The sequence below is a fragment of the Erpetoichthys calabaricus genome, chromosome 4 (assembly GCF_900747795.2).
Source record: "Erpetoichthys calabaricus chromosome 4, fErpCal1.3, whole genome shotgun sequence".
NCBI classification, from domain to species: Eukaryota; Metazoa; Chordata; class Cladistia; order Polypteriformes; family Polypteridae; genus Erpetoichthys; species Erpetoichthys calabaricus.
In genome coordinates, this window is record NC_041397.2 from 110,722,753 (window position 1) to 110,749,913 (window position 27,161).

The following is a 27,161-nucleotide window of genomic DNA, read 5'->3' on the forward strand; positions in this document are numbered from 1 at the left end:
TGCACAAAGCACTCTCCACACCACACTCATAAACACAATAATTCTCAATAAACCAATCCTCCTCGCCCAGACACTTTGCCACCCTTCCTCCCAGCTCAGTTCAGTGTACTGGGCTTCCCAGAGTCCTTTTATACACCCTCACCCGGAGGTGTTCCCATTCAAAAGTCCACAGTTCCTTTTCCCTTCCGGGTCAGGGTAAACAGTCCTTTTCTTCAACCCGGGAGCACATCGTTTCTTCCTGTCACGTGACCGTGACGTACTCCCGGGTTATAGGGCACATGCGAGCCTATGAGCCCCCCTACAGGGACGCCTGGTGGCCCCCAAGGTATCCAGCAGGGCTGTGTATAAAAACTACATAGTCCATGAGGCCCTGCTGGAACTCAGGGCATGTCCACGCTGCTGGGAGAGCTCCTCCTGGTGGCCTGGGGGTGAGGGCCGGAGAAAGAAGCCGGCAATCCACCATAAAAGACAAAAAAGTAATTGTTTGAACCCTGGTTGAAAGAAAATAAATCTAAATAGTGTTCACGAAAAGCAGGAGGTTGTTGATAGGCAGGTACAAGGAACAGATATGATCTCTGTAAGGTCAAAAGACAGAGGCAGAATCCAAGAAATGGTAGAGTATCCAAAAGTGAAAAAATAATAACTTCTTTATCAAAAATCAATCCAGGCAAAACAGGTCAAAAGTTCTAGAATCAGGACACTAGAACAATAAAGAAGCTCAAAATGGTGCTTGTATTAAAAGCACAAGGTTCACAATGTTAGACCAAAGCCACCATGTTATCTCCCTGGATTGTCCTAGTAGTTGAATACTGAATATTTGTTGCATACCAACAGACATAAACAGGAAGCAAGAAAAGAGGGTAGAGATGGGCCTCTTGATTTCTGACACTTGTACAGTGTGCTCTGTTTTCAGTTGGCCAGGTCTCATAGTTTGTTGCAAAGCCTTTCAGCATTGTTAAAATGCAGCTACATGTCTCATACAGTGGTTCTGCCTTATTAGCATAAAAGATTATGTTGAAAGTCTAATGACAAGCTAACACGTTTTCACCTAGATAAATGTGTATGCAATTGTGAAGGCAAAATTCTTTATACACCAAACTCTATTTGTTCTCTTTTGAAGTAAAGAATTTTTTTAAACCTACATTCTGGGCACAAACATGTACTTGAGTCACAAGTGTTTCTTGCTTGGAGTTGTAAAAGAAGATGTAGACCTTACATGTTATGTTACTGTTTGTATCTTACAAATAATAAATGGTGCATAAGCTTTTCTAGCAAAGCTTGCAAAGTTATGTTTTAATCACTCACTTAATTAAACACTGCATGAAAAATCCTTCACTTAGCACTACTGTGTCCATGTGGTATTTGGGAGATGCCACTTTATCGTTACCATTGCTGTTATAAGATTAGGGTTAAACAGCCAAGCTGACAGATGTTGTTTCTACACAAATAAACTTGTCAGTGTTGTTTAAGGAATTCAGTTTGGCTTCTGGTCATAATGTGTAAAGCACAGATTTCAGCTTTCAGAGTTTTAGGTGAAATCTAGGTCCGTTTTGCCTTGCTAAAGAAAAAGGGAATTACCAGTCTGGTCTGTGCTTAAGGTCCAGTGGTCTTTAAGATTTTATTTTCTCTTGCATTTATGTGTTTATTCCTTTGCTCATTATTCATTAACAGCCATCAGCAATGTATCTGAATGTGGAGAGATTGTCGACCTTGTTGAGAGGTTTACTTACCTTGGCAGTGGCATTCATGGCTATGGTGACTGTTCCTATGAAGTCAGTAGATGGATTGGCAGAGCATGGGGGTGTCATAAGAATGCTGGAAAGGGGTGTGCGCCACTCCAATATCTACGCAGAAGGAAGAAGGTCCAAGTTTTAGAGTCCTGGTGCTTCCTGTCTTGCTATGTGGTTGTGAGACATGGACGCTATCCAATGACCTGAGATCAAGACTGGGCTCCTTTGATTCTGTGCCTCTTTGGAGAATCCTTGGGCACTGCTGGTTTGACTTTGTGTCGCATGAACGGTTGCTCATGGAGTCCCGAATGAGGCACATTACCTGCATTGTGATGGAGCGTCAGTTATGGCACTATGGCCATGTGGCGCGATTCCTTGAGGGTGATTCGGCTCGCAGGATCTTCATTGTTGAGGAAAGTCCATGTAACACCTGGCTGCGGAAGATAGAGGGCCATTTCCGGAGGGTGGGACTGGACTGCGTGTCTGCCTTGGGGGTTGAGAACCAGGGATCCTGACCTGTCATGTTGTGGGTCCAGCAACGCACTGTACCAGTGCATGCTCCCTGACCTGACCTGATTCATTTGCCCCATTTTTGTTTAATTAAAAAATCCAGCTTTTTTTTTTTTACTGTGCTATATCCGTAATTTTTTTTTTTTTTATCCTAGGATACCACAGCCCTGACAGGGTTAATCTCTTGATATTATACCTCCCAGCTAATAGAGTTAAATAAAACAAGAAACTGCTTTAGTCATTATTGCTTACAGGTGGATGGACAAATATGCAAACAGTAATTGAAAACACAAAGTGGGTTGGTTTAGTGTACAAAGCCATTGTTTTATTATAAGTGAAGTTACTGGCTACACTCTCTGTCTTCCCAGTTCACTGCACATCTGATAAAGGTCTGTACAATTTGTTGGCTCATTTTATCCTGAATATCCATTATAATAAAGTATTACCGGCTGTTAAGCACTTGTCTTCTGGGTGATTTGGGGTTTTGATTCTAGCCTCCTTCTCTAGATCTAGCTTCTCTTTGTCTCTTGTCTTTCATTAGTGCATGTTTTCTTGTATCCATTTTGATTTTGCCTTTGATTAATACTTCATTTTATGTACTATATACTATACCCTTTCCTCACTACGATTGTGGTTGTCTGCTACTGTAAATCCTGAAGAACACACTTTACCAAAAGCTCAAAAAAGTATATCAAATAAAGAGGTCAGTTATTTGCATAAGTAACAGCTTTCCACTTTGTAATCAGTTTTTTCACATTCTTCTCTAGTTGAATACATATTAATTTAAATTCATCAGAAACAATTCTCAAACACTTAATCAAACAGCTTTGTAATTTAAAGGTGATTACTGTTTAGGACAAAATTTCCTCCTCTGTTCATTTTTTTTCACGAACAAGCGAATGAAATGCACTGCTTCCTGAGCACTTAATGTGATGGTGGAATGAACAGCATATGATACTGGGTTCCCACCATGTGTTTTGGTCCTAAATGTTTCATTAGCAAGTTTTAAATACAGAGATGTGAGGTGTACAGTACTGTGACTATTTTCAGTGTAAAGTTGCACATTATTGGTATTCATCAATAGATCTGCAGGCTTAGTTTTGAATCTGTCCTGAAAACTGTTTCCGGTGTCACGCCAAGGTTGTCTGTAGCACCTCCGGGTCATGTGGAAACCAAGGCAGTCCCCCAAGGCAGGGCTATCTGGTGGTACTCAAAGACCCTGACAGGGCTGTTTTTTCGACTCCAACTCATATGCCATCCTGTGGGTGTCCTAATTGGGTTTAGCCCAGAGGAACACTGCCACCTGTTGTGTGGGGGAAATGAAATGCACCCAGTCCATCCATTACGGCCTCCTGTCTGGGCAAGAATTCATCATTCATACCAGCCAGGATGCCTGTCCTTCTTCCATGGCACCTACACTAGGCATAATCTGTCAGCCTTGAAGGAGGTTCTTATGCAAATTAAATGAACTGGGAAATTTCACACAAATTGTAAAAGACAAGGCTTACTCAGTTTGCTGAATTCAGATTTTACATCCAATTTTTTGATACATTGTTGAATTGAAAATTGTAATGAGAGAAATATTGCAATTTATCAGTGCTCCCAGTTAATAATAAATAATAATATTAATAATAATAATTCAAAAATCTGTAATGTTGGTTATATTTTGGTAAATGTTTTAGCAGATTCTGTTTCTATTAAATTAAACTAGGTTTCAGTTAGATTCAATGGTTTACCCTGTATGACAGAGTGCATATGAGTGTATGATTGTGACCTTTGATGGACTTGCTTTCCATTGCAGCCCTCATCCAAATAAGAAATTTAGAAAACAGATGAACTGAGGGATGATTTGATTTAATGAAATTTTACATATTTACCAAGAAAGAAAACAAATGTATAGAATGACTGCCAACTAGTACAGAATAATATGGAGGTGTAATGATTATTTTAGAAGGAAGAAATTCTGATAATAAAATTTGCAGACATTGCTTAAGTGGTTGATTTCATGTTTTCCTACTTAGACAGAGATTGGCAGAAATGTTGAATATTCTTCGGACAATTATTAATCCCCGAGGGGAAATTGTCTTTTCACATGACCTTTGGAAGTCAGAGTGCAGTGTCAGCCATTGTACAGTGCCCCTGGAGCAATTTTCAGCTTAATCATGTTAAACCTATTAGCTAAATTTTCCAGCGGTAAGTCTTGATGTATCAGTTACCTGATAATTGGAAAAGCACATATGTAACTCAAAATCACTTAAAGGATATGAAGTTTATGATGGAAGTTTTGTGTAATTGTATTCAAAACTAAAGTATGATATACCTTTTCATTCTACTTGCAGAAATAAATGACAAGTTAACTAACCTACCAACTTGTACATGACAATATAAAAAATTATTTACTACCTTTCCATTTTATTTAAAGAGTAACCCAATAATTTAGATATTTTAAGATAATGTGAAGGACAGTGTGCGCATCCTGTAAAACTGAATCAAAAATTTAGATAGATAGATAGATAGATAGATAGATAGATAGATAGATAGATAGATAGATAGATAGATAGATACTTTATTAATCCCCATGGGGAAATTCACATACTCCAGCAGCAGCACACTGATTAAAAAAATATATTAAATTAAAGAGTGATAAAAATGCAGGTATAACAGACAGTAACTTTGTATAATGTTAACGTTTACCCCCTGAGTGGAACTGAAGAGTCGAATAGTGTTGGGGAGGAACAATCCCCTCAATCTGTCAGTGGAACAGGACAGTGACAGCAGTCTGTTGCTGAAGCTGCTCCTCTGTCTGGAGATGATACTGTTCAGTGGATGCAGTGGATTCTCTATGGTTGACAGGAGCCTGCTCAGTGCCCGTCGCTCTGCCATAGATGTCAAACTGTCCAGCTCCGTACCTACAATAGAGCCTGCCTTCCTCACCAGTTTGTCCAGGCGTGAAGTGTCCCTTTTAATAATAATAATAATTCATTACATTTATATAGCGCTTTTCTCAGTACTCAAAGCGCTATCGACACAGGGAGGAACCGGGAAGCGAACCCACAATCTTCCACAGTCTCCTTACTGCAAAGCAGCAGCACTACCACTGCGCCACCTGTGAGGACTTTTCTTTATGCTGCCTCCCCAGCACACCACCGCGTAGAAGAGGGCGCTCACCACAACTGTCTGATAGAACATCTGCAGCATCTTATTACAGATGTTGAAGGACGCCAGCCTTCTAAGAAAGTATAGTTGGCTCTGTCCTTTCTTGCACAGAGCATCAGTATTGGCAGTCCAGTCCAATTTATCATCCAGCTGCACTCCCAGGTATTTATAGGTCTGTACCCTCTGCACACAGTCACCTCTGATGATCATGGGGTCCATGAGGGGCCTGGGCCTCCTAAAATCCACCACCAGCTCCTTGGTTTTGCTGGTATTCATTTGTAGGTGGTTTGAGTCGCACCATTTAACAAAGTCCTTTATTAGGTTCCTATACTCCCCCTCCTGCCCACTCCTGATGCAGCCCACAATAGCAGTGTCGTCAGTGAACTTTTGCACATGGCAGGACTCCAAGTTGTATTGGAAGTCAGATGTATATAGGCTGAACAGGACCGGAGTAAGTACAGTCCCCTGCGGCGCTCCTGTGCTGCTGACCACAATGTCAGACCTGCAGTTCCCGAGACACACATACTGAGGTCTGTCTGTAAGATAGTCCACGATCCATGCCACCAGGTATGAATCTACTCCCATCTCTGTCAGCTTGTCCCTGAGGAGCAGAGGTTGGATGGTGTTTAAGGTGCTAGAGAAGTCCAGAAACATAATTCTTACTACACCACTGCCTCTGTCCAAGTGGGAGAGGGATCGGTGCAGCATATAGATGATGGCATCCTCCGCTTCCACCTTCTCCTGGTATGCAAACTGCAGAGGGTCGAGGGCGTGGCGGACCTGTGGCCTCAGGTGGTGAAGCAGCAGCCGCTCCATGGTCTTCATCACATGTGACATTAGGGGAACAGGCCTAAAGTCATTGGGATCACCAGGACGTGATATCTTTGGGACTGGGGTGATGCAAGATGTTTTCCAAAGCCTCGGGACTCTCCCCTGTACCAGGCTCAGGTTGAAGATACGCTGTAGAGGACTCCCCAGCTCCAACGCACAGGCCTTCAGCAGTCGTGGCGATACTTCATCTGGGCCGACTGCTTTGCTGGCACGAAGTCTCCACAGCTCTCTGTTGGGCTGCTGTAATTGTGGGTGGGGGGAAACTATCGCCTGTGCTGGTGTCAGCAGAATGATGGGTGGAGGGTGCAGTTCTCTGAGGTGAGAGTGGGTTAGGGTGGTCAAACCTGTTAAAGAAGTTGTTCATCAGGTTTGCTCTCTCCACGTCTTTCTCGATGGTGGCATCCCACTTCGAGTTGCAGCCAGTGAGGATCTTCATCCCATCCCACACTTCCTTAATGCTGTTATTTTGCAACTTCTGCTCCAGCTTTCTCCTGTACTGCTCCTTTGCTGCTCTGAGCTGGACTCGGAGTTCCTTCTGCACGCGCTTAAGCTCATGCTGATCACCACTTTTAAAAGCCCTTTTTTTCTGGTTCAAAAGGCCCTTGATGTCACTTGTAATCCATGGCTTGTTGTTAGCATAGCAGCGTACTGTTCTTACTGGAACTACAATGTCCATACAGAAGTTGATGTAGTCAGTAGTGCAGTCAACAACCTCCTCAATGTTCTCACTCTATGATCCCTGCAGGATATCCCAGTCCGTAGTTCCAATGCAGTCTCTCAGAGTCTGCTCTGCCTCAGGGGACCATTTCCTGAATGAGCGTGTAGTTGTAGGTAGCTCCCTCACTCTTGGTTTGTATTGAGTCTGAAGCAGAACCAGGTTATGATCTGCTTTCCCAAGCGCAGGCAGCGGGGTGGCGCTGTATGCGTCTTTAATGTTTGCATACAGTAGGTCAATAGTCCTGTTTCCCCGGGTGTAACAATCCACATACTGGGAGAAGGCAGGTAATGTTTTGTCCAGCGTCACATGGTTAAAATCTCCAGAGATAAGCATAAGCGCCTCGGGGTGCTGTGTTTGCAGTTTAGCAACAGCGGCGTGGATGATGTCACATACATCTCCACGTCCGCCCGAGGAGTGATGAAAACAATAACAACAATGACGTGTCCAAACTCTCTGGGCAAGTAATAGGAACGCAGACTTACGGCCAACAGTTCGATGTCCCTGCAGCAAGTGGAGATTTTGACATTTACATGTCCAGGTTTGCACCACCTTGTATTCACTTATATTAAGTACATGTTTTAAACCATAAGAGGTATTTGAACCAAAAAGTTTTCCATAAATATAGCAAAGATTCGTATGTGTCAAAGATGTAAATGAAAAGCAGAATATGGCATGACTCCTCTTGAAAACTTTCAACATTTTAAGATTAAACAATTACTTGGACTCTTTTAGGAATTTTCACAAGAACAGCTTATGAATCTCATCTGGCAGAACAGAATTAGCATTAATATTTTAATGAGCAGCTCACTATGTAACAGGTTTTCCTAAGCAGTAATTAACTTGAAACCTGAACTCATAAAAATCCAAAAAAACACAAGATAGGTTAAATTTTAGATTACTTAGTTGGCAGTCGGAACACTCTTAAGATAGAGATAGAGAGAACATTGGTAAGATGGGCAGTGAGTCAGAGCAAGGAATAGGAATTATCACTGAGAACAGCAGAAAGATCCCTTTATTCTTAATTGTAATTTGCATGTAGCAGAGACTGATGTTGAATAGTTATACTTTGTCAGGTGACCATCCTGTGAAATAGGAGCCGGTATGAATTCCATTCCATAAATCCTGATGACAAACTGGACATTGAAGCTGACAAGTGAAATACTGTATTTCTAGTAGACCAACCCCCAAAAAGAGAAATCAGCAGTTAAGAATGAGCACACTGTTTAAGTGATTTTTAAATTAAAAACTGTAGCAAGATCAAATGAAGTGGAATGGAAGAACCAGTGAAACAGAGGGATGTCTTCGGGTCCCATACCAGTGGTACAGGAGCCATTTAAGAGAATGGAAATGGCTATAGTGGGTCCAGTTTTGAAGAGTCGTTCTAGGCAAAAATATATACTAATATTGAACAACATGGCCACAGGGTTGTTGGAAGCAGTTCCTCTGTGAAACCTTAGGGCAGACCATGTTACAGAGAAACTGATTGAGAAATTCTCAAATGTGGATGTCCCTGAAAAAAATATGTTGAATGGGTAACTTTGGCTTAGCTCCCTGTTAGCTCAGCAAGTGTTTCAGATTTTGGTAGAGGAGGTTAAGACCACACATACAGTCAAATGGGTCAATACTGTCTCAGAGGTTTATGAGCGAAGTAGGAACTGAGTGGGATCAGTGGTTACTGTATTTACTTTGTGTCATTCGGGAGATTGCTCTGTTTTCCACAGGATTTTAACCATACAAACTGTTATATGGGTGCCATGCAATAGATCCTTTGCAGGTGCTGCAAAAAATGCTGAAGGGAGACAATAAGAATATTAATTACAAGTATATTTTAACATCTGAGGAAATATAGGAAAAGATGGATCACCATTTTCAGAACCAGCCGGAAAGTTGGATGAATAGACAACCCAAGCAGAAGACTGGATGTGATAAGGCTAAATGACACACATTGAACATTGTAGTAATGGTGTGGTTACCCACCATCTGTGGACAGTTTAAAATGTAGGTGGCAGGGGCCATACGAGGTTTGCTGCAAAACTGAGTCCTGTCACTTACAAGATTAGTGTACCAGACCAAGCTGAACGGTTAAAACAAACTTTTAAATGTTTTAAGGAGATGGTGAGAGTATAAAAACTTGTACCAGTTTCACGGCTGCAGTGTCCAAAAAGGAGGTTAAAGTGTACTTCATGAACACCACAGGAACAACAGAGTCCCTGGATGAATCCCTTTCAAGAAAAAAAATAAGGATTACAGTCCTTTGGGAAGGAACAAAGAGAATTAAACAACATTTTCTTGTTTGTATATATGTTTTGTGTCCTTTAGTTCATCTCTGTTCCTTTATATTTTGCTGAACCATGATAAATATTCATGAGGTACTGGTCATACAGGGATTTTGTATAAATAGGTGAGAAGATGGTAAAAGGCAGCAGTAAAATAAATCCTGACATTGCCATCAGTATACCTTTAGTAAAGTGAAAAATATAAAACAAGAATTTCTGGGAATTTAGTGAAACCATAGAGGGGAAGAAAGGACAAACAGAACTAGGGTTTTCTTTCTTTCTAGTGCACAGTATGCAGTGCGCAATAATAAAAATTAAATTAGAAGAAAGGTAACAAGTCACCATATGTTTTAGATTTGCCCAGATTTTTTTTTTCTCTCACAAACTCACAAAATGAGCACTGACACATGGACATTGTCAAGATGCATTTCAATAATTATTTTTCTGTTAGGGTGAAATGTACCTTTTGAAACCTACCACTGCTTCAGTTTTACAGAGTCTGTATATTCAAGAATACTCAAGATATAACTACAGATACATTATCATTACTGCTTAGCTACTCTTCACTTGCTACTCAATTTGACTACTGAGCAGACATTTTGGGAACACACTTGCCATGCTCTGTAGTATAAAAATGTCCTAGAGGAACGTGGGATTTTTCAATCTTGTCATCTTTTTTAATTGCAGGCTTTTAGAAACCTATTCTTTGAGTTACTTTAATACCTCATCCATCCATCCATCCTCTTCCGCTTATCCGAGGTCGGGTCATGGGGGCAGCAGCTTGAGCAGAGATGCCCAGACTTCCCTCTCCCCGGCCACTTCTTCTAGCTCTTCCGGGGGAATCCCAAGGCGTTACCAGGCCAGCCGGGAGACATAGTCCCTCCAGCGTGTCCTGGGTCTTTCCCGGGGCCTCCTCCCGGTTGGACGTGCCCGGAACACCTCACCAGGGAGGCGTCCAGGAGGCATCCTGATCAGATGCCCGAGCCACCTCATCTGACTCCTCTCGATGCGGAGGAGCAGCGGCTCTACTCTGAGCCCCTCCGGGATGACTGAGCTTCTCACCCTATCTTTAAGGGAAAGCCCAGACACCCTGCGGAGGAAACTCAGTTCAGCCGCTTGTATTCGCGATCTCGTTCTTTCGGTCACTACCCATAGCTCATGACCATAGGTGAGGGTAGGAACATAGATCGACTGGTAAATTGAGAGCTTTGCCTTATGGCTCAGCTCCTTTTTCACCACGACAGACCGATGCAGAGCCCGCATCACTGCGGACGCCCCACCGATCCGCCCGTCGATCTCCCGCTCCATTCTTCCCTCACTCGTGAACAAGACCCTGAGATACTTGAACTACTCCACTTGGGGCAGGATCTCGCTCCCAACCCTGAGAGGGCACTCCACCCTTTTCCGGCTGAGGACCATGGTCTCGGATTTGGAGGTGCTGATTCCCATCCCAGCCGCTTCACACTCAGCTGCGAACCGATCCAGAGAGAGCTGAAGATCACAGCCTGATGAAGCAAACAGGACAATATCATCTGCAAAAAGCAGTGACCCAATCCTGAGTCCACCAAGCCGGACCCCCTCAACACCCTGGCTGCGCCTAGAAATTCTGTCCATAAAAGTTATGAACAGAATCAGTGACAAAGGGCAACCCTGGCGGAGTCCAACTCTCACTGGAAACGGGTTCGACTTACTGCCGGCAATGCGGACCAAGCTCTGACACCGATCGTACAGGGACCGAACAGCTCTTATCAGGGGGTCCAGTACCCCATACTCTCGGAGCACCCCCCACAGGATTCCCAGAGGGACACGGTCGAACGCCTTTTCCAAGTCCACAAAACACATGTAGACTGGTTGGGCGAACTCCCATGCACCCTCCAGGACCCTGCTAAGGGTGTAGAGCTGGTCCACTGTTCCGCGACCAGGATGAAAACCATACTGCTCCTCCTGAATCCGAGGTTCGACTATCCGACGGACCCTCCTCTCCAGAACCCCCGAATAGACTTTTCCAGGGAGGCTGAGGAGTGTGATCCCTCTGTAGTTGGAACACACCCTCCGGTCCCCCTTCTTAAAGAGGGGGACCACCACCCCAGTCTGCCAATCCAGAGGCACTGTCCCTGATGTCCATGCGATGTTGCAGAGATGTGTCAACCAAGACAGCCCTACAACATCCAGAGCCTTGAGGAACTCTGGGCGTATCTCATCCACCCCTGGGGCCCTGCCACCAAGGAGTTTTTTGACCACCTCGGTGACCTCAGTCCCAGAGATGGGGGAGCCCACCTCCGAGTCCCCAGGCTCTGCTTCCTCATTGGAAGGCATGTTAGTGGGATTGAGGAGGTCTTCGAAGTACTCCCCCCACCGACCCACAACATCCCAAGTTGAGGTCAGCAGCGCACCATCCCCACCATACACAGTGTTGACACTGCACTGCTTCCCCCTCCTGAGACGCCGGACGGTGGACCAGAATCTCCTTGAAGCTGTCCGAAAGTCGTTCTCCATGGCCTCCCCAAACTCCTCCCATGCCCAAGTTTTTGCCTCAGCAACCACCGAAGCTGCATTCCGCTTGGCCTGCCAGTACCTATCAGCTGCCTCCAGAGTCCCACAGGACAAAAGGGACCGGTAGGACTCCTTCTTCAGCTTGACAGCATCTTTCACCGCTGGTGTCCACCAACGGGTTTGGGGATTGCCGCCCCCTCCTCGAACCGCCACCTTATCGTGGTGGAGGGGTTTGCGTGTCCCAATGATCCTAGGAGCTCTGTTGTCCGGGGCTTTATGCCCCTGGTAGGGCCACCCAAGGCAAACTGGTCCTAGGTGAGGGATGAGACAAAGTGCGGTTCAACAAAACCTCCATGATGAATACAAAATTTGGACAGCGTTTTCCCTCGCCCGGACGCGGGTCACCGGGGCCCCCCTCTGGAGCCAGGCCTGGAGGTGGGGCTCGATGGCGAGCGCCTGGTGGCCGGGCTTGCACCCATGGGGCTCGGCCGGGCACAGCCCGAAGAGGCAACGTGGGTCCCCCTTCCCATGGGCTCACCACCTATGGGAGGGGCCAAGGAGGTCGGGTGCAGTGTGAGTTGGGTAGTGGCCGAAGGCGGGGACCTTGGCGGTCCGATCCTCGGCTATAGAAGCTGGCTACTTTAATACCTGTTTAGTACAAATGAATAATGCATAACTTAGAGAATTTTTGAATTATAACATTAAACAAATAAACCTCTATTCTCACCAGTGTGACTGATGTCAAGGAATTAAGTTGGAAATAGATAACAACTTGGGGTACCACCCTAGTAACCCTGTTTCAATGAACCAAAAGTCCAACAAAAAATGGTGGTTGCAAAATAATTATTAAAATAAAAATTAAACTCAAAAGACACTAAAATCACATCAGCCTGGTGTGGTTTTTCTAATGTTGTTGGCTCAGTCAGCCTTGCTGGGCTTTGCTCCTGATCAGGACGAAGCCTCCACCTTTCTGGCTTGTCACTTTTTATAGGGCGGGGACTTGCTAATGACGTTACAGTTGATTGTACATGCCCTAGGTGATCATCTTCTCTGAGCTGTGGAGAAAGAAGAGGAAACCATTAGCAACAGTGCCATCTGTTGCCCTGGAGTGGTATTGCTTACCTCGGTCCAGCTTTTCAGGGGATGCATGGGCATGCAGGCATGACACCAGTTTTACTTAACAAATGTGACTAGGTGACTACTATAGCTCTGACCAACTTGATTACAAACGTTGTTGAAGGAAATATTTCATTTTCTTGTATGAAGTTATTAATGACATAAAGTTTTGTGTTGCTTTTTAGTGAGCATATTTTCAATTACTCTTTCTTTATTTGTAGATAAGAATGCAAGCTCAAGGAAACTTTGTTCAAGGAGGTATGATCGGCAATTTTATTCATATATACCGGCAGGAAGGAACCCGCGGTCTGTGGAGAGTAAGTTTATTTGTCTCTCTCTCTCTCTCTCTCTCTCTCTCTCTCTCTATCTCTCTCTCTCTCTCTCTCTCTTTCTCTCTCTCTCTCTCTCTCTCTCTCTCTCTCTCTGTGAATAATCACTTTCTGGTGGTTATGTACACTATATGTACAAAATATCACTTGAAAAGTGGTAAGAGTGCATTATGAAATGTACACATTGTTGCTATGAGCCACTGTAGCCAGTCCAGAACATCACAAACCTAATTAAATCAGGACCTAAATCTAATTTATTTGAAGATGCTTATATTTTTTATTAAAATAGAACAGATAGGGTAATACAGAAAGGTGGCATAATTAGTACCTATTACAAAGGAAAGTAATTTTATTACACAGTCTGCTGTCAGTGTCAGCTCTAATTAGAAAAAAAAACCTTGAGAAGTGAGGCTTATTAAATATAAATATAAGCATTACATTTCAGACCTATTGATTATGAAAAGCAGAATATAAAGTTTTTCTCAAATATATGTTTACTGTGTATATATATGTTTAATTAAGGACTTTGTTAAATGGTGTGACTTAATTAAGGACTTGGTGGTGTGCTGGGGACGCCTCACTCCTGGACAAACTGGTGAGGAAGGCAGGCTCTATTGTTGGCATGGAGCTGGACAGCTTGAAATCTATGGTAGAGCAATGGGCGCTTAGCAGGCTCCTATCAATTATGGAGAATCCACTGCATCCACTAAACAGTGTCATCTCCAGACAGAAGAGCAGCTTCAGCGACAGACTGCTATCACTCTCCTGTTCCACTGACAGATTGAGGAGATCGTTCCTCCCCCCCGGGGGGGGGTAAACGTTAACATTATACAAAGTTATTGTCTGTATTTACCTGCATTGTTATCAATCTTTAATTTAATATTGTTTTTTGTATCAGTATGCTGCTGCTGGAGTATGTGAATTTCCCCTTGGGATTAATAAAGTATCTATCTATCTATCTATCTATCTATCTATCTATCTATCTATCTATCTATCTATCTATCTATCTATCTATCTATCTATCTATCTATCTATCTATCTATCTATCTATCTATCTATCTATCTATCTATCTATCTATCTATCTATCTATCTATCTATCTATCTATCTATCTATCTATCTATCTATCTATCTAAACTGACTGGAATCTGATTTGGAGCCAGAAATTAGTGAAAAGTTAAATCAAGGGAGTCGGCAAACTTATAAACAATGAATACTGTACCCAGTTTTGTACTGCAACAAACCACCAAGTCTGTATGAAAAACCTGAACTATTTTTGCTTGATCTATGGACAGCATGAAGTAAATTAAGTCAAACTTTTTGGCAGTTTCTTTTGACATTTACACTGCCAAAATTGTAAATTATGAATAAGTGTCTCAGGCTGCGGATGTGATCGATTTAGTCATCAGAGAGTTTGAACTGTGCATTCTGAATGAACATTTACCAGTTGTTAAATGTTATACCCACATTTGAAAACATTTGCTATTGTAACATGAATGGTACTCATTCTCAAGCCTTGGGAGCACTGGTTGTAATATGGTCCTTGGTATACTGTTGTCACAGGTAAGAGCTATGCCTGTTACAAGCCATATTTGCAGAAGTTAGATGTTTACTGAAGCGATTAAGACATTTTAAAATTTTTTCAGTGACTTGGAGTTAGTGAAAAATCCTATTAGGTTGATTTCCTTCACCCTTAATATCTTGTGAATGGTAGATCCGACAGGTCTGTCTTGATATGCCCCTTGAGTAGGATGTAACTGGTGCTCTTGAACCTATTTGTGTTCCTGGGGTACCCTTGTATCTTGTGCCAGGTATGCCTTGTTCAATGTAATTCAAGCCTCTACATGGGCAAAGACAAGAAGAGACTCAGAGGCACCCAAATTTCTTAAACCCCTCCCAAGGATTTTTTTTAATGAATAAGACCCAAGTGAAGCAGAGAAAATTAAACAATACTTTTAACCTAGAAATAATTTGCCAATACTTAATCACTTTAAATGATTTATTACCTTTATGCATGTAAAAAACAAGGTAACTGGAAATAGCACAACAAATAAATATCTTTCATCAGCACTCAGAAATGTCATATTGTCACGTATGTGTATTAATATGAGCTGCTTTTAATGTTATGTTAACTATGAAATGTAAATCATTTAAGAATACTAAGAGGGAATGAAGATTGTTGACAAAATTAAATGAATAGAAATCAGGGTCCTGAAAAGTATATATTTACAAAATGAAAAGCATTAATGATGTTGAATTTATTTGAGAAGTAAATGTGCTTATTTAATACACTGTATAGAAGAAAGATAAGACCCATGGTGCAGCATCCATTTTGAATGTATCAAATTCAAGTAGTTAGTCTAGATTCTAGAAAATACACAAAGTAGTCTCAATTAACTATGTTTCAGTTCGAATACACAGGTAAACAAAACCACCTTTAGTATTGCAATTTTAATTTTATTTGCTTGCATTAAGAGACCTGTTAAGTCTCCCTCTTGTAAGGCAGGCTATGTCTGAAAGACCCATGATCAGGATAGTACAGACACCTGCTAACATGAGTTCACAGCCTTCCATAATGTATTTGCATCATAGGAAAGAAATGAGTCTTGTGAGATTTAGGTACAGTGCATCCAGAAAGTATTCACACCGCATCACTTTTTCCACCTTTTTTTATGTTACAGTCTTATTCCAAAATGGATTAAATTCATTTTTTTCTTCAGAATTCTACACACAACAACCCATAATGACAACGTGAAAAATGTTTACTTGAGGTTTTTGCAAATTTATTAAAAATAAAAAAACTGAGAAATCACATGTGCATAAGTATTCACAGCCTTTGCTCAATACTTTGTCGATGCACCTTTGGCAGCAATTACAGCCTCAAGTCTTGTTGAATATGATGCCACAAGCCTGGCACACCTATCCTTGGCCAGTTTCGCCCATTCCTGTTTGCAGCACCTCTCAAGCTCCATCAGGTTGGATGCAAAGCGTCGGTGCACAGCCATTTTAAGGTCTCTCCAGAGATGTTCAATCAGATTCAAGTCTGGGTTCTGGCTGGGCCACTCAAGGACATTCACAGAGTTGTCCTGAAGCCACTCCTTTGATATCTTGGCTGTGTGCTTAGGGTCGTTGTCCTGCTGAAAGATGAACCGTCGCCCCAGTCTGAGGTCAAGAGTGCTCTGGAGCAGGTTTTCATCCAGGATGTCTCTGTATGTGATGAGCAATGCCTGGTTTCCTCCAAACGTGACGCCTGGCATTCACACCAAAGAATTCAATCTTTGTCTCATCACGTGGTGGAGGGGTTTGCGTGTCCCAATGATCCTAGGAGCTCTGTTGTCCGGGGCTTTATGCCCCTGGTAGGGCTACCCAAGGCAAACTGGTCCTAGGTGAGGGATGAGACAAAGAGCGGTTAAACAAACCTCCTATGAAGAAAAACAATTTTGGACGGCATTTTCCCTTGCCTGGACGCGGGTCACCGGGGCCCCACTCTGGAGCCAGGCCTGGAGGTGGGGCTCGATGGCGAGCGCCTGGTGGCTGGGCCTGCACCCATGGGGCTCGGCCGGGCACAGCCTGAAGAGGCAACGTGGGTCCCCCTTCCCATGGGCTCACCACCTATGGGAGGGGCCAAGGAGGTCGGGTGCAGTGTGAGTTGGGTGGTGGCCGAAGGCGGGGACCTTGGCGGTACGATCCTCGGCTACAGAAACTGGCTCTTGGGACGTGGAATGTCACCTCTCTGAAGGGGAAGGAGCCTGAGCTAGTGCGCGAAGTTGAGAGGTTCCGGCTAGATATAGTCGGACTCACCTCGACGCACAGCTTGGACTCTGGAACCAATCTCCTTGAGAGGGGCTGGACTCTCTACCACTCTGGAGTTGCCCCCGGTGAGAGGTGCCGAGCAGGTGTGGGTATACTTATTGCCCCCCAACTTGGAGCCTGTACATTGGGGTTTACCCCGGTGGACGAGAGGGTAGCCTCCCTTCGCCTTCGGGTGTGGGGACGGGTCCTAACTGTGGTTTGTGCGTATGCACCGAACAGCAGTTCAGAGTACCCACCTTTTTTGGAGTCCCTGGAGGGGGTGCTAGAGGGCATACCTTCTGGGGACTCCCTCGTTCTGCTGGGAGACTTCAATGCTCACGTGGGCAATGACAGTGAGACCTGGAAGGGCGTGATTGGGAGGAATGGCCCCCCTGATCTGAACCCGAGCGGTGTTTTGTTATTGGACTTCTGTGCTCGTCACGGATTGTCCATAACGAACACCATGTTCAAGCATAGGGGTGTTCATATGTGCACTTGGCACCAGGACACCCTAGGCCTCAGTTCGATGATCGACTTTGTGGTCGTGTCGTCGGACTTGCGGCCACATGTCTTGGACACTCGGGTGAAGAGAGGGGCGGAGCTGTCAACTGATCACCACCTGGTGGTGAGTTGGCTTCGATGGTGGGGGAGGATGCCGGTCAGGCGTGGTAGGCCCAAATGTGTTGTGAGGGTCTGCTGGGAACGTCTGGCAGAGCCCCCTGTCAGAAGTAGCTTCAACTCCCACCTCCGGCAGAACTTCGACCACATCCCGAGGGAGGTGGGGGACATTGAGTCCGAATGGGCCATGTTCCGTGCCTCTATTGTTGAGGCAGCTGACCGGAGCTGTGGCCGTAAGGTGGTCGGTGCCTGTTGTGGCGGCAATCCCCGAACCCGCTGGTGGACACCGGCGGTGAAGGATGCCGTCAAGCTGAAGAAGGAGTCCTACAGGACCCTTTTGTCCTGTGGGACCCCGGAGGCAGCTGATAGGTACCGGCAGGCCAAGCGGAATGCGGCTTTGGTGGTTGCTGAGGCAAAAACTCGGGCGTGGGAGGAGTTTGGGGAGGCCATGGAGAATGACTTTCGGACGGCTTCGAGGAGATTCTGGTCCACCATCTGGCGTCTCAGGAAGGGGAAGCAGTGCAGTGTCAACACTGTATATGGTGGGGATGGTGCGCTGCTGACCTCGACTCGGGATGTTGTAGGTCGGTGGGGGGAATACTTCGAAGACCTTCTCAATCCCATTAACATGCCTTCCAATGAGGAAGCAGAGCCTGGGGACTCAGAGGTGGACTCCCCCATCTCTGGGACTGAGGTCACCGAGGTGGTCAAAAAACTCCTTGGTGGTAGGGCCCCGGGGGTGGATGAGATACGCCCAGAGTTCCTCAAGGCTCTGGATGTTGTAGGACTGTCTTGGCTGACACGCCTCTGCAACATCGCATGGACATCAGGGACAGTGCCTCTGGATTGGCAGACCGGGGTGGTGGTCCCCCTCTTTAAGAAGGGGGATCGGAGGGTGTGTTCCAACTACAGAGGGATCACACTCCTCAGCCTCCCTGGAAAAGTCTATTCAGGGGTCCTGGAGAGGAGGGTCCGTCGGATAGTCGAGCCTCGGATTCAGGAGGAACAGTGTAGTTTTCGTCCTGGTCGCGGAACAGTGGACCAGCTCTATACCCTTAGCAGGGTCCTGGAGGGTGCATGGGAGTTTGCCCAACCAGTCTACATGTGTTTTGTGGACTTAGAAAAGGCATTCGACCGTGTCCCTCGGGGAATCCTGTGGGGGGTACTCCGAGAGTATGGGGTACCGGCCCCCCTGATAAGGGCTGTTCAGTCCCTGTACGATCGGTGCCAGAGCTTGGTCCGCATTGCCGGCAGTAAGTCGAACCCGTTTCCAGTGAGAGTTGCACTCCGCCAGGGCTGCCCTTTGTCACCGATTCTGTTCATATCTTTTATGGACAGAATTTCTAGGTGCAGCCAGGGTGTTGAGGGGGTCCAGTTTGGTGGGCTCAGGATTGGGTCACTGCTTTTTGCAGATGATGTTGTCCTGTTTGCTTCATCAGGCCGTGATCTTCAGCTCTCTCTGGATCGGTTCGCAGCTGAGTGTGAAGCGGCTGGGATGAGAATCAGCACCTCCAAATCCGAGACCATGGTCCTCAGCCGGAAAAGGGTGGAGTGCCCTCTCAGGGTTGGTAGCGAGATCCTGCCCCAAGTGGAGGAGTTCAAGTATCTCGGGGTCTTGTTCACGAGTGAGGGAAGAATGGAGCGTGAGATCGACAGGCGGATCGGTGCGGCATCCGCAGTAATGCGGGCATTGCATCGGTCTGTCGTGGTGAAAAAGGAGCTGAGCCGCAAGGCGAAGCTCTCAATTTACCAGTCGATCTATGTTCCTACCCTCACCTATGGTCATGAGCTATGGGCAGTGACCGAAAGAACGAGATCGCGAATACAAGCGGCTGAAATGAGTTTCCTCCGCAGGGTGTCTGGGCTTTCCCTTAAAGATAGGGTGAGAAGCTCAGTCATCCGGGAGGGGCTCAGAGTAGAGCCGCTGCTCCTCCGCATCGAGAGGAGTCAGATGAGGTGGCTCGGGCATCTGATCAGGATGCCTCCTGGACGCCTCCCTGGTGAGGTGTTCCGGGCACGTCCAACCGGGAGGAGGCCCCGGGGAAGACCCAGGACACGCTGGAGGGACTATGTCTCTCGACTGGCCTGGGAACGCCTTGGGATTCTCCCGGAAGAGCTAGAAGAAGTGGCCGGGGAGAGGGAAGTCTGGGCATCTCTGCTCAAGCTGCTGCCCCCGCGACCCGACCTCGGATAAGCGGGAGACAATGGATGGATGGATGGATGGTCTGAGAGTCCTTCAGGTGCCTTTTGGCAAACTCCAGGTGGGCTGCCATGTGCCTTTTACTAAGGATTGGCTTCCGTCTGGCCACTCTACCATACAGGCCTGATTGGTGGATTGCTGCAGAGATGGTTGTCCTTCTGGAAGGTTCTCCTCTCTCCACAGAGGACCTCTGGAGCTCTGACAGAGTGACCATCGGGTTCTTGGTCATCTCCCTGACTAAGGCCCTTCTCCCCTGATCGCTCAGTTTAGATGGCTGGCCAGCTGTAGGAAGAGTCCTGGTAGGTAGGTAGGTAGGTAGGTAGGTAGGTAGGTAGGTAGGTAGGTAGGTAGGTAGGTAGGTAGGTAGGTAGGTAGGTAGGTAGATAGATACTTTATTAATCCCAATGGGAAATTCACATTCTTCAGCAGCAGCATACTGATACAATAAATAATATTAAATTAAAGAATGATAATAATACAGGTGAAAAAAACAGACAATAACTATGTATAATGTTAAATATTAACGTTTACCCCCCCTGGTGGAATTAAAGAGTCGCATAGTTTGGGGGAGGAACGATCTCCTCAATGTGTCTGTGGAGCAGGACAGTGACGAAGCTGCTCTTCTGTCTGGAGATGACATTATTTAGTGGATGCAGTGGATTCTCCATAATTGATAGGAGCCTGCTGAGCGCCCTTCGCTCTGCCACAGATGTCAAACTGTCCAGCTCCATGCCAACAATAGAGCCTGCCTTCCTCACCAGTTTGTCCAGGCGTGAGGCGTCTTTCCTCTTAATGCTGCCTCCCCAGCACACCACTGCGTAGAAGAGGGCGCTCGCCACAACTGTTTGATAGAACATCTGCAGCATCTTATTGCAGATGTTGAAGGAAGCCAGCCTTCTAAGGAAGTATAACCGGCTTTGTCCTTTCTTGCACAGCGCATCAGTATTGGCAGTCCAGTCTAATTTATCATCCAGCTGCACTCCCAGATATTTATAGGTCTGCACCATCTGCACACAGTCACCTTTGATGATCACTGGGTCTATGAGGGGTCTGGGCCTCCTAAAATCCACCACCAGCTCCTTGGTTTTGCTGGTGTTCAGGTGTAGGTGGTTTGAGTCGGACCTTTTAACAAAGTCATTGATTAGGTCCCTATACTCCTCCTCCAGCCCATTCCTGATACAGCCCACGATAGCAGTGTCATCAGCGAACTTTTGCACATGGCAGGACTCCGAGTTGTATTGGAAGTCCGATGTATATAGGCTGAACAGGACCGGAGAAAGTACAGTCCCTTGTGGCGCTCCTGTGTTGCTGACCACAATGTCAGACGTGCAGTTCCCAAGACGCACATACTGAGGTCTGTCTTTAAGATAGTCCACGATCCATGCCACTAGGTATGAATCTAATCCCATCTCTGTCAGCTTGTCCCTAAGGAGCAGAGGTTGGATTGTGTTGAAGGCGCTAGAGAAGTCTAGAAACATTATTCTTACAGCACCACTGCCTCTGTCCAAGTGAGAGAGGGATCGGTGTAGCATATAGATGATGGCATCTTCCGCTCCCACCTTCTCCTGATATGCAAACTGCAGAGGGTCAAGGGCGTGTTGAACCTGTGGCCTAAGGTGGTGAAGCAGCAGCCTCTCCATGGTCTTCATCACATTTGATGTCAGAGCAACAGGCCGAAAGTCATTCAGCTCACTAGGACGTGATACCTTTGGGACTGGGGTGATACAAGATGTTTTCCAAAGCCTCGGGACTCTCCCCTGTTCCAGGCTCAGGTTGAAGATGCGCTGTAGAGGACCCCCCAGCTCCGATGCACAGACCTTCAGCAGTCGTGGCGATACTCCATCTGGACCCGCTGCTTTGCTGGCACGAAGTCTCCTCAGCTCTCTGCTCACTTGCGCTGTTGTAATTATGGGTGGGGATGTCTTTCCTATGCTGGTATCAGCAGAAGGATGTGTGGAGGGTGCAGTACTCCGAGGTGAGAGTGAGAGTGGGTTAGGGTGGTCAAACCTGTTAAAAAAGTTGTTCATTTGGTTTGCTCTCTTCACGTCTCTCTCAATGGTGGTACCCCGCTTCGAGCTGCAGCCAGTGATGATCTTCATCCCATCCCACACTTCCTTCATGCTGTTATTCTGCAACTTCTGCTCCAGCTTTCTCCTGTACTGCTCCTTCGCCGCCCTGAGTTGGACTCGGAGTTCCTTCTGCACGCGCTTGAGCTCATGCTGATCACCGTCTTTAAAAGCCCTTTTCTTCTGATTCAAAAGGCCCTTGATGTCACTTGTAATCCATGGCTTGTTGTTAGCATAGCAGCGTACCGTTCTTACTGGAACTACAATGTCCATACAGAAGTTGATGTAGTCAGTAGTGCAGTCAACAACTTCCTCAATGTTCTCACTATGAGATCCCTGCAGGATATCCCAGTCTGTAGTTCCAAAACATTCTCTCATAGTATTCTCAGCCTCCGGAGTCCACTTCCTGAATGATCGTGTGGTTACAGGTAGGACTCTAACTTTTGGTTTATAGTGAGGCTGAAGCAGAACCAGGTTATGATCTGCTTTCCCAAGCGCAGGCAGCGGGGTGGCGCTGTATGCGTCTTTAACGTTTGCATAAAGTAAATCAATAGTCTTATTTCCCCGGGTGTTACAGTGCACATACTGGGAGAATGCAGGTAATGTTTTGTCCAGCGTCACATGGTTAAAGTCTCCAGCGATTAGCACAAGCGCCTCAGGGTGCTGCGTTTGTAACTTATCAACAGCGGAATGGATGATGTCACTCGCTGACTCCACGTCTGCCCGAGGAGGAATGTATACAATAACAACAATGACATGTCCAAACTCTCTGGGCAAATAGTAGGGACGTAAACTTACGGCCAACAGTTCGATATCCCTGCAGCAAGTGGAGATTTTGACGTTAACATGTCCAGAGTGACACCACCGTGTATTAACATAGAGAGCGAGTCCTCCTCCTTTGTGCTTACCACAGGTACTTGCATCTCTGTCCGCTCTAACTGTGCTAAACCCGGGTAGCTCCACGTTGGCATCTGGGATGGTGTTATTTAGCCAGGTTTCGCAAAAACACAACAAACTGCATTCTCTGTAGGTCCTTACATTTTTCACCAGCGCAGCCAGTTCGTCGATCTTATTTCGAACTTCTTCCACTTATGGATGATGGAGGCCACTGTGCTCATTGGGACCTTCAAAGCAGCAGAAATTTTTCTGTAACCTTCCCCAGATATGTGCCTCGAGACAATCCTGTCTCAGAGGTCTACAGACAATTCCTTTGACTTCATGCTTGGTTTGTGCTCTGACATGAACTGTCAACTGTGGGACCTTATATAGACAGGTGTGTGCCTTTCCAAATCATGTCCAGTCAACTGAATTTACCACAGGTGGACTCCAATTAAGTTGCAGAAACATCTCAAGAATGGTCAGGGGAAACAGGATGCACCTGAGCTCAATTTAGAGCTTCACGGCAAAGGCTGTGAATACTTATGTACATGTGCTTTCTCAATTTTTTTATTTGTAATAAATTTTCAAAAACCTCAAGTAAACTTTTTTCACGTTGTCATTATGGTGTGTTGTGTGTAGAATTCTGAGGAAAAAAACGAATTTAATCCATTTTGGAATAAGGCTGTAACATAACAAAATCTGGAAAAAGTGATGAGCTGTGAACACTTTCCGGATGCACTGTATACAAAGCACTAAGCACTACTGCCCTACGATGCCAGAATTTGGGGTTGGGGAAGGGTGCAGGGGTTCAATGGCAGCCTGGCCATGATAGTTGTGTTTGTTTTCCTGTGTTTGAACAGGTTTTTTGTTGTGTACTGTGTCCTTCTTTCCATATTTCAAAGAACTGTGGGAACAATTGACTAGAAATTCAGCTTGTCATTTGTGAGTATGCTGTGTGATGACTGGGGCATTTTCCTGGGTTCATTCAGTTTTTGTGCCTTGTGATATCCCTTTAACCCTAAACATAAATTGACTGAGTTTAGAGAATGGATGAATTAATAAAGCATTTTCTGTGAATACTGCTTACAATTGAAACAAGTCAAATTATGCATTGCATATACTGTAGTAATATCAAACCTCATAATACCAATTTGTAATTTTGGACGACCAAACTACAGATTCACCAAGGCCGGCAGACTGCTAGATGTTTTGGATCTATATTTTCCTATTAAACAACAACAACAACATTTATTTATATAGCATATTTTCAAACAAATTATGTAACTGCTGTAAGAGACGAAGAAAGAAAAATATAAAAATAAGATTAGGCAATATTAAGTAACAAAGAATAAAGTAAAGTCTGATGGCCAGGAGGACAGAGAAAACAAAAAAACTCCAGAGGGCTGCAGAGAAAAAAAATCAAAATCTGCAGGGGTCCACGAGACCACCCAGCCCCCACTGAGCATTCTGCATAACATAAATGTTCTAAATCAGTCCTTATGGTTTTCAGGCTTCATGTGGAAGAATTAGATGATGAAAGTCATGTGGACATCTGGCCTTAAATCCATCACTGTAGGGATTGCATGGTGCCTTGATCAGGTGGTGGTGGCGCAGATCAGCACCACAGAAAACCGGAAAAAGAATAGCAGAGAAAGTAGGATTTAGTATGGATCGCAGTGCAGTGATAACAATGATAATTAAACGCATATACAGAATATCAGGGTTACACTAAAATAAAACTATAAGAAAACCCTATTTAAATAATGGGGTTTTAGCAGTTGTTTATAATGCTCCACCGTATTAGCCTGGCGAATTTCTGTCGGTGAGCTTTTCCAGATTTTAGGTGCGTAACAGCAGAAGGCTGCCTCACCACTTCTTCTAAGTTTAGCTCTTGGAATTTATAAGCAGACACTCATTTGGTGGCTTGCGCCACCACCATCTACTGAAAGCACCGTGATGTTCTAACAATGATGGATGGATTAAAAGCCAGAAGTCTGTATGACCATCAGCATCAAGTGACTCCGTGAGAACCCTAACTACAAAGAGGACTATTTCATTTATGTTAGGTAGAATGCCCAGAGGGGACTGGGTGGTCTCGTGGCCTGGAACCCCTGCAGATTTTATTTTTTTCTCCAACCGTCTGGAGTTTTTTTTTTTTTTTTTTTCTGTCCATCCTGGCCATCGGACCTTACTCCTTTTCTATGTTAACTAATGTTGTCTTATTTTCATTTCTTATTTTGTCTTTTATTTTTCTTTTCTTCATTATGTAAAGCACTTTGAGCTACTTTTTGTATGAAAATGTGCTATATAAATAAATGTTGTTGTTGTTGTTGTTGAAGATCTAAGGTTACAATTTGGAGTGAAAGGTGAGAGGTATTCAGAAAAATAAGATGGACCGAGATTATTTAAGACTTTGTAAACCATAAGCAGTATTTTAAAGTCAATTCTAAATAGCAGAGGTAACCAGTGTAGTGACATCAAAACTGGAGAGATGTGCTCAGATTTTCTTTTCCTAGTAAAAATTTTGGCTGCTGCATTCCGCTGTAGTTGCAATCGATTGTTGTCTTTTTTAGGTAGTCCCGAGAGGAGTGCCTTACAATAATCTTGTCGACTAAAGACAAAAGCATGAACTAATTTTTCAGCATCTTGCAAAGTTATAAGGGATCTCATTGTTGCTAAATTTAATAAGTGAAAAAATGCTGTCCTAGTGATCTGATTTATATGTGATTTAAAATTTTGGTCAGAGTCAATAATTACCCCTAAATTCCTGACCTCTGTATTGACTTTTAAACCTAATAGATCAAGTTTGTTTTTAATATCCTCATTATATCCATTTTTGCTAATCACTAAGATTTCTGTTTTCTGCTTATTTATTCTGAACAATTTATTTAAAACAATTTACAATCTTAACTTGGGTGTTAGTTTTAAAGACAGCTGCTTAGAGTGTGCCAGACTGCCGAAACTGCAGTCTAACACACACACACATACACACATACTAGTGAACAATATACCGAAATTATGCAACATGTTAATACAGCAATCAAGAGAAACAATAGTGTTAGCTTTAAAGCAACATTGGCAGTGAGGACAAGAATGCCAAAATTTAATCATATCCTCTAGTGTTTTACTGCAATATATACAGTATAAGATAATAACTAAAGCATATTTTGTTATGGATTTAAAAGTAAACAGAGTACATGGCAAATCGTTCCACTGCTGCTTCAATACCAGTTACAAGTGAAAGGAATTATAATTATAAGCAACATTATGACAAAAATAAATGGAAAATAACTTTTCAAATGCTGGAAGAACTTTCTAAGCAGATTAAATGCAGAGGCTGTACCTTTCCTCCTTTAACCTAGCTTCTACAGACAAGCTTCACTAGTATAAATTGGCCCATCTCATTTCTCCATGTGATTGCTGTCAACAAGGGAAATGGGATGCTGTGCGTTAAGAGTGTCCCACTTGCTAGAGCATTATTAATGACAAACATCAACAAATAAATAAGTATGCATTGGCTAATTTTCCTTTTCTGACAACATCACCAAATTTCAATCAAATCTGTCAAGGCATTTTTGAGATTTTGGGGTATTTATTCTTTCTATTATTTGGGGTGTTTTACCCCTAAATATTGATACAGTACAATCCCTCTTATCTGGCCTCGCATTAACCGGCTGACGGATTAACCGGCCTGTTAAAATAAATATTCTTCTTTATATTATATGAATGCACTTCCTTCTTTCCTGGAAGGTGAGAGGGCTCCTACTTTCAGAGTGATTTCCGTTTACATATTCCTTTATGAATTTTCCACAGTGCCTTCTTCTTTCTACCTGGCAGCTCCCCTGCTTCTCCCATCGGGCTTTGCAACAAGGGAATCACCCTACCTGCAGGTGCAACTGCCTTCCACACTGGTCCGGTAGACCTCCGATCCCTGGCTATGTCGGGCTCCATCCGGACCGAGACTTGGGTACTTTTCCCAGCGGCGCTTACGCTGGGGCTAAACCAGCCCAAAGCCTCCACGGCTGCCAGTCGTCTTCAATACCGGTCACTCCAGCTCCGTGATTGCTCAGTTGGAGCGACTGCTTTCTTCAGCCCCACCGAGTGTCGGCCAAACACTCATCTGCAGGGGTTCACCTCCCAACTGCCTACCTTTGCTCCATCGAATCTGCTGTCTCTTGCTCGCTTGCTCTCCTGCACTGGCTTTCCTCTATCTGCTTCTTTCTTCGTTAACCTTCCATTCTTACCTGTTCTCCCCCTAGCTGCCTCGCGCTTCTATTTATCACAGGGACGTGGATCAGATGTGGCAATTAGCAGTTCCCGGGAACAATTACGGATGCGGATGACTCCTCACCTGTGCACTTAAGCTAGGATCGCCTGCAACACGAATTCCACGGGAACCGATCTGCCACACATACTCGCTAAGCCGCGAGTGCGGTGATTATATATTT

At 44.7% G+C, this 27,161-nt stretch overlaps 1 protein-coding gene across 2 annotated transcripts in view; it reads left to right on the top strand.

Annotated features, from left to right (window-relative positions):
* The window catches only part of LOC114650192 (kidney mitochondrial carrier protein 1), an 88,943-nt gene that overhangs the window by 19,410 nt on the left and 42,372 nt on the right, over window positions 1-27,161 (top strand). For both annotated transcript variants that reach the window (XR_007934828.1, XM_028799676.2), the window contains exon 6: window positions 13,052-13,147. Coding sequence is in view for 1 of the 2 variants with exons in the window: in XM_028799676.2 (XP_028655509.1) it covers window positions 13,052-13,147 (96 nt within the window). In the remaining variant the exon portion in view is untranslated. The remainder of the gene's footprint in view (window positions 1-13,051; window positions 13,148-27,161) is intronic.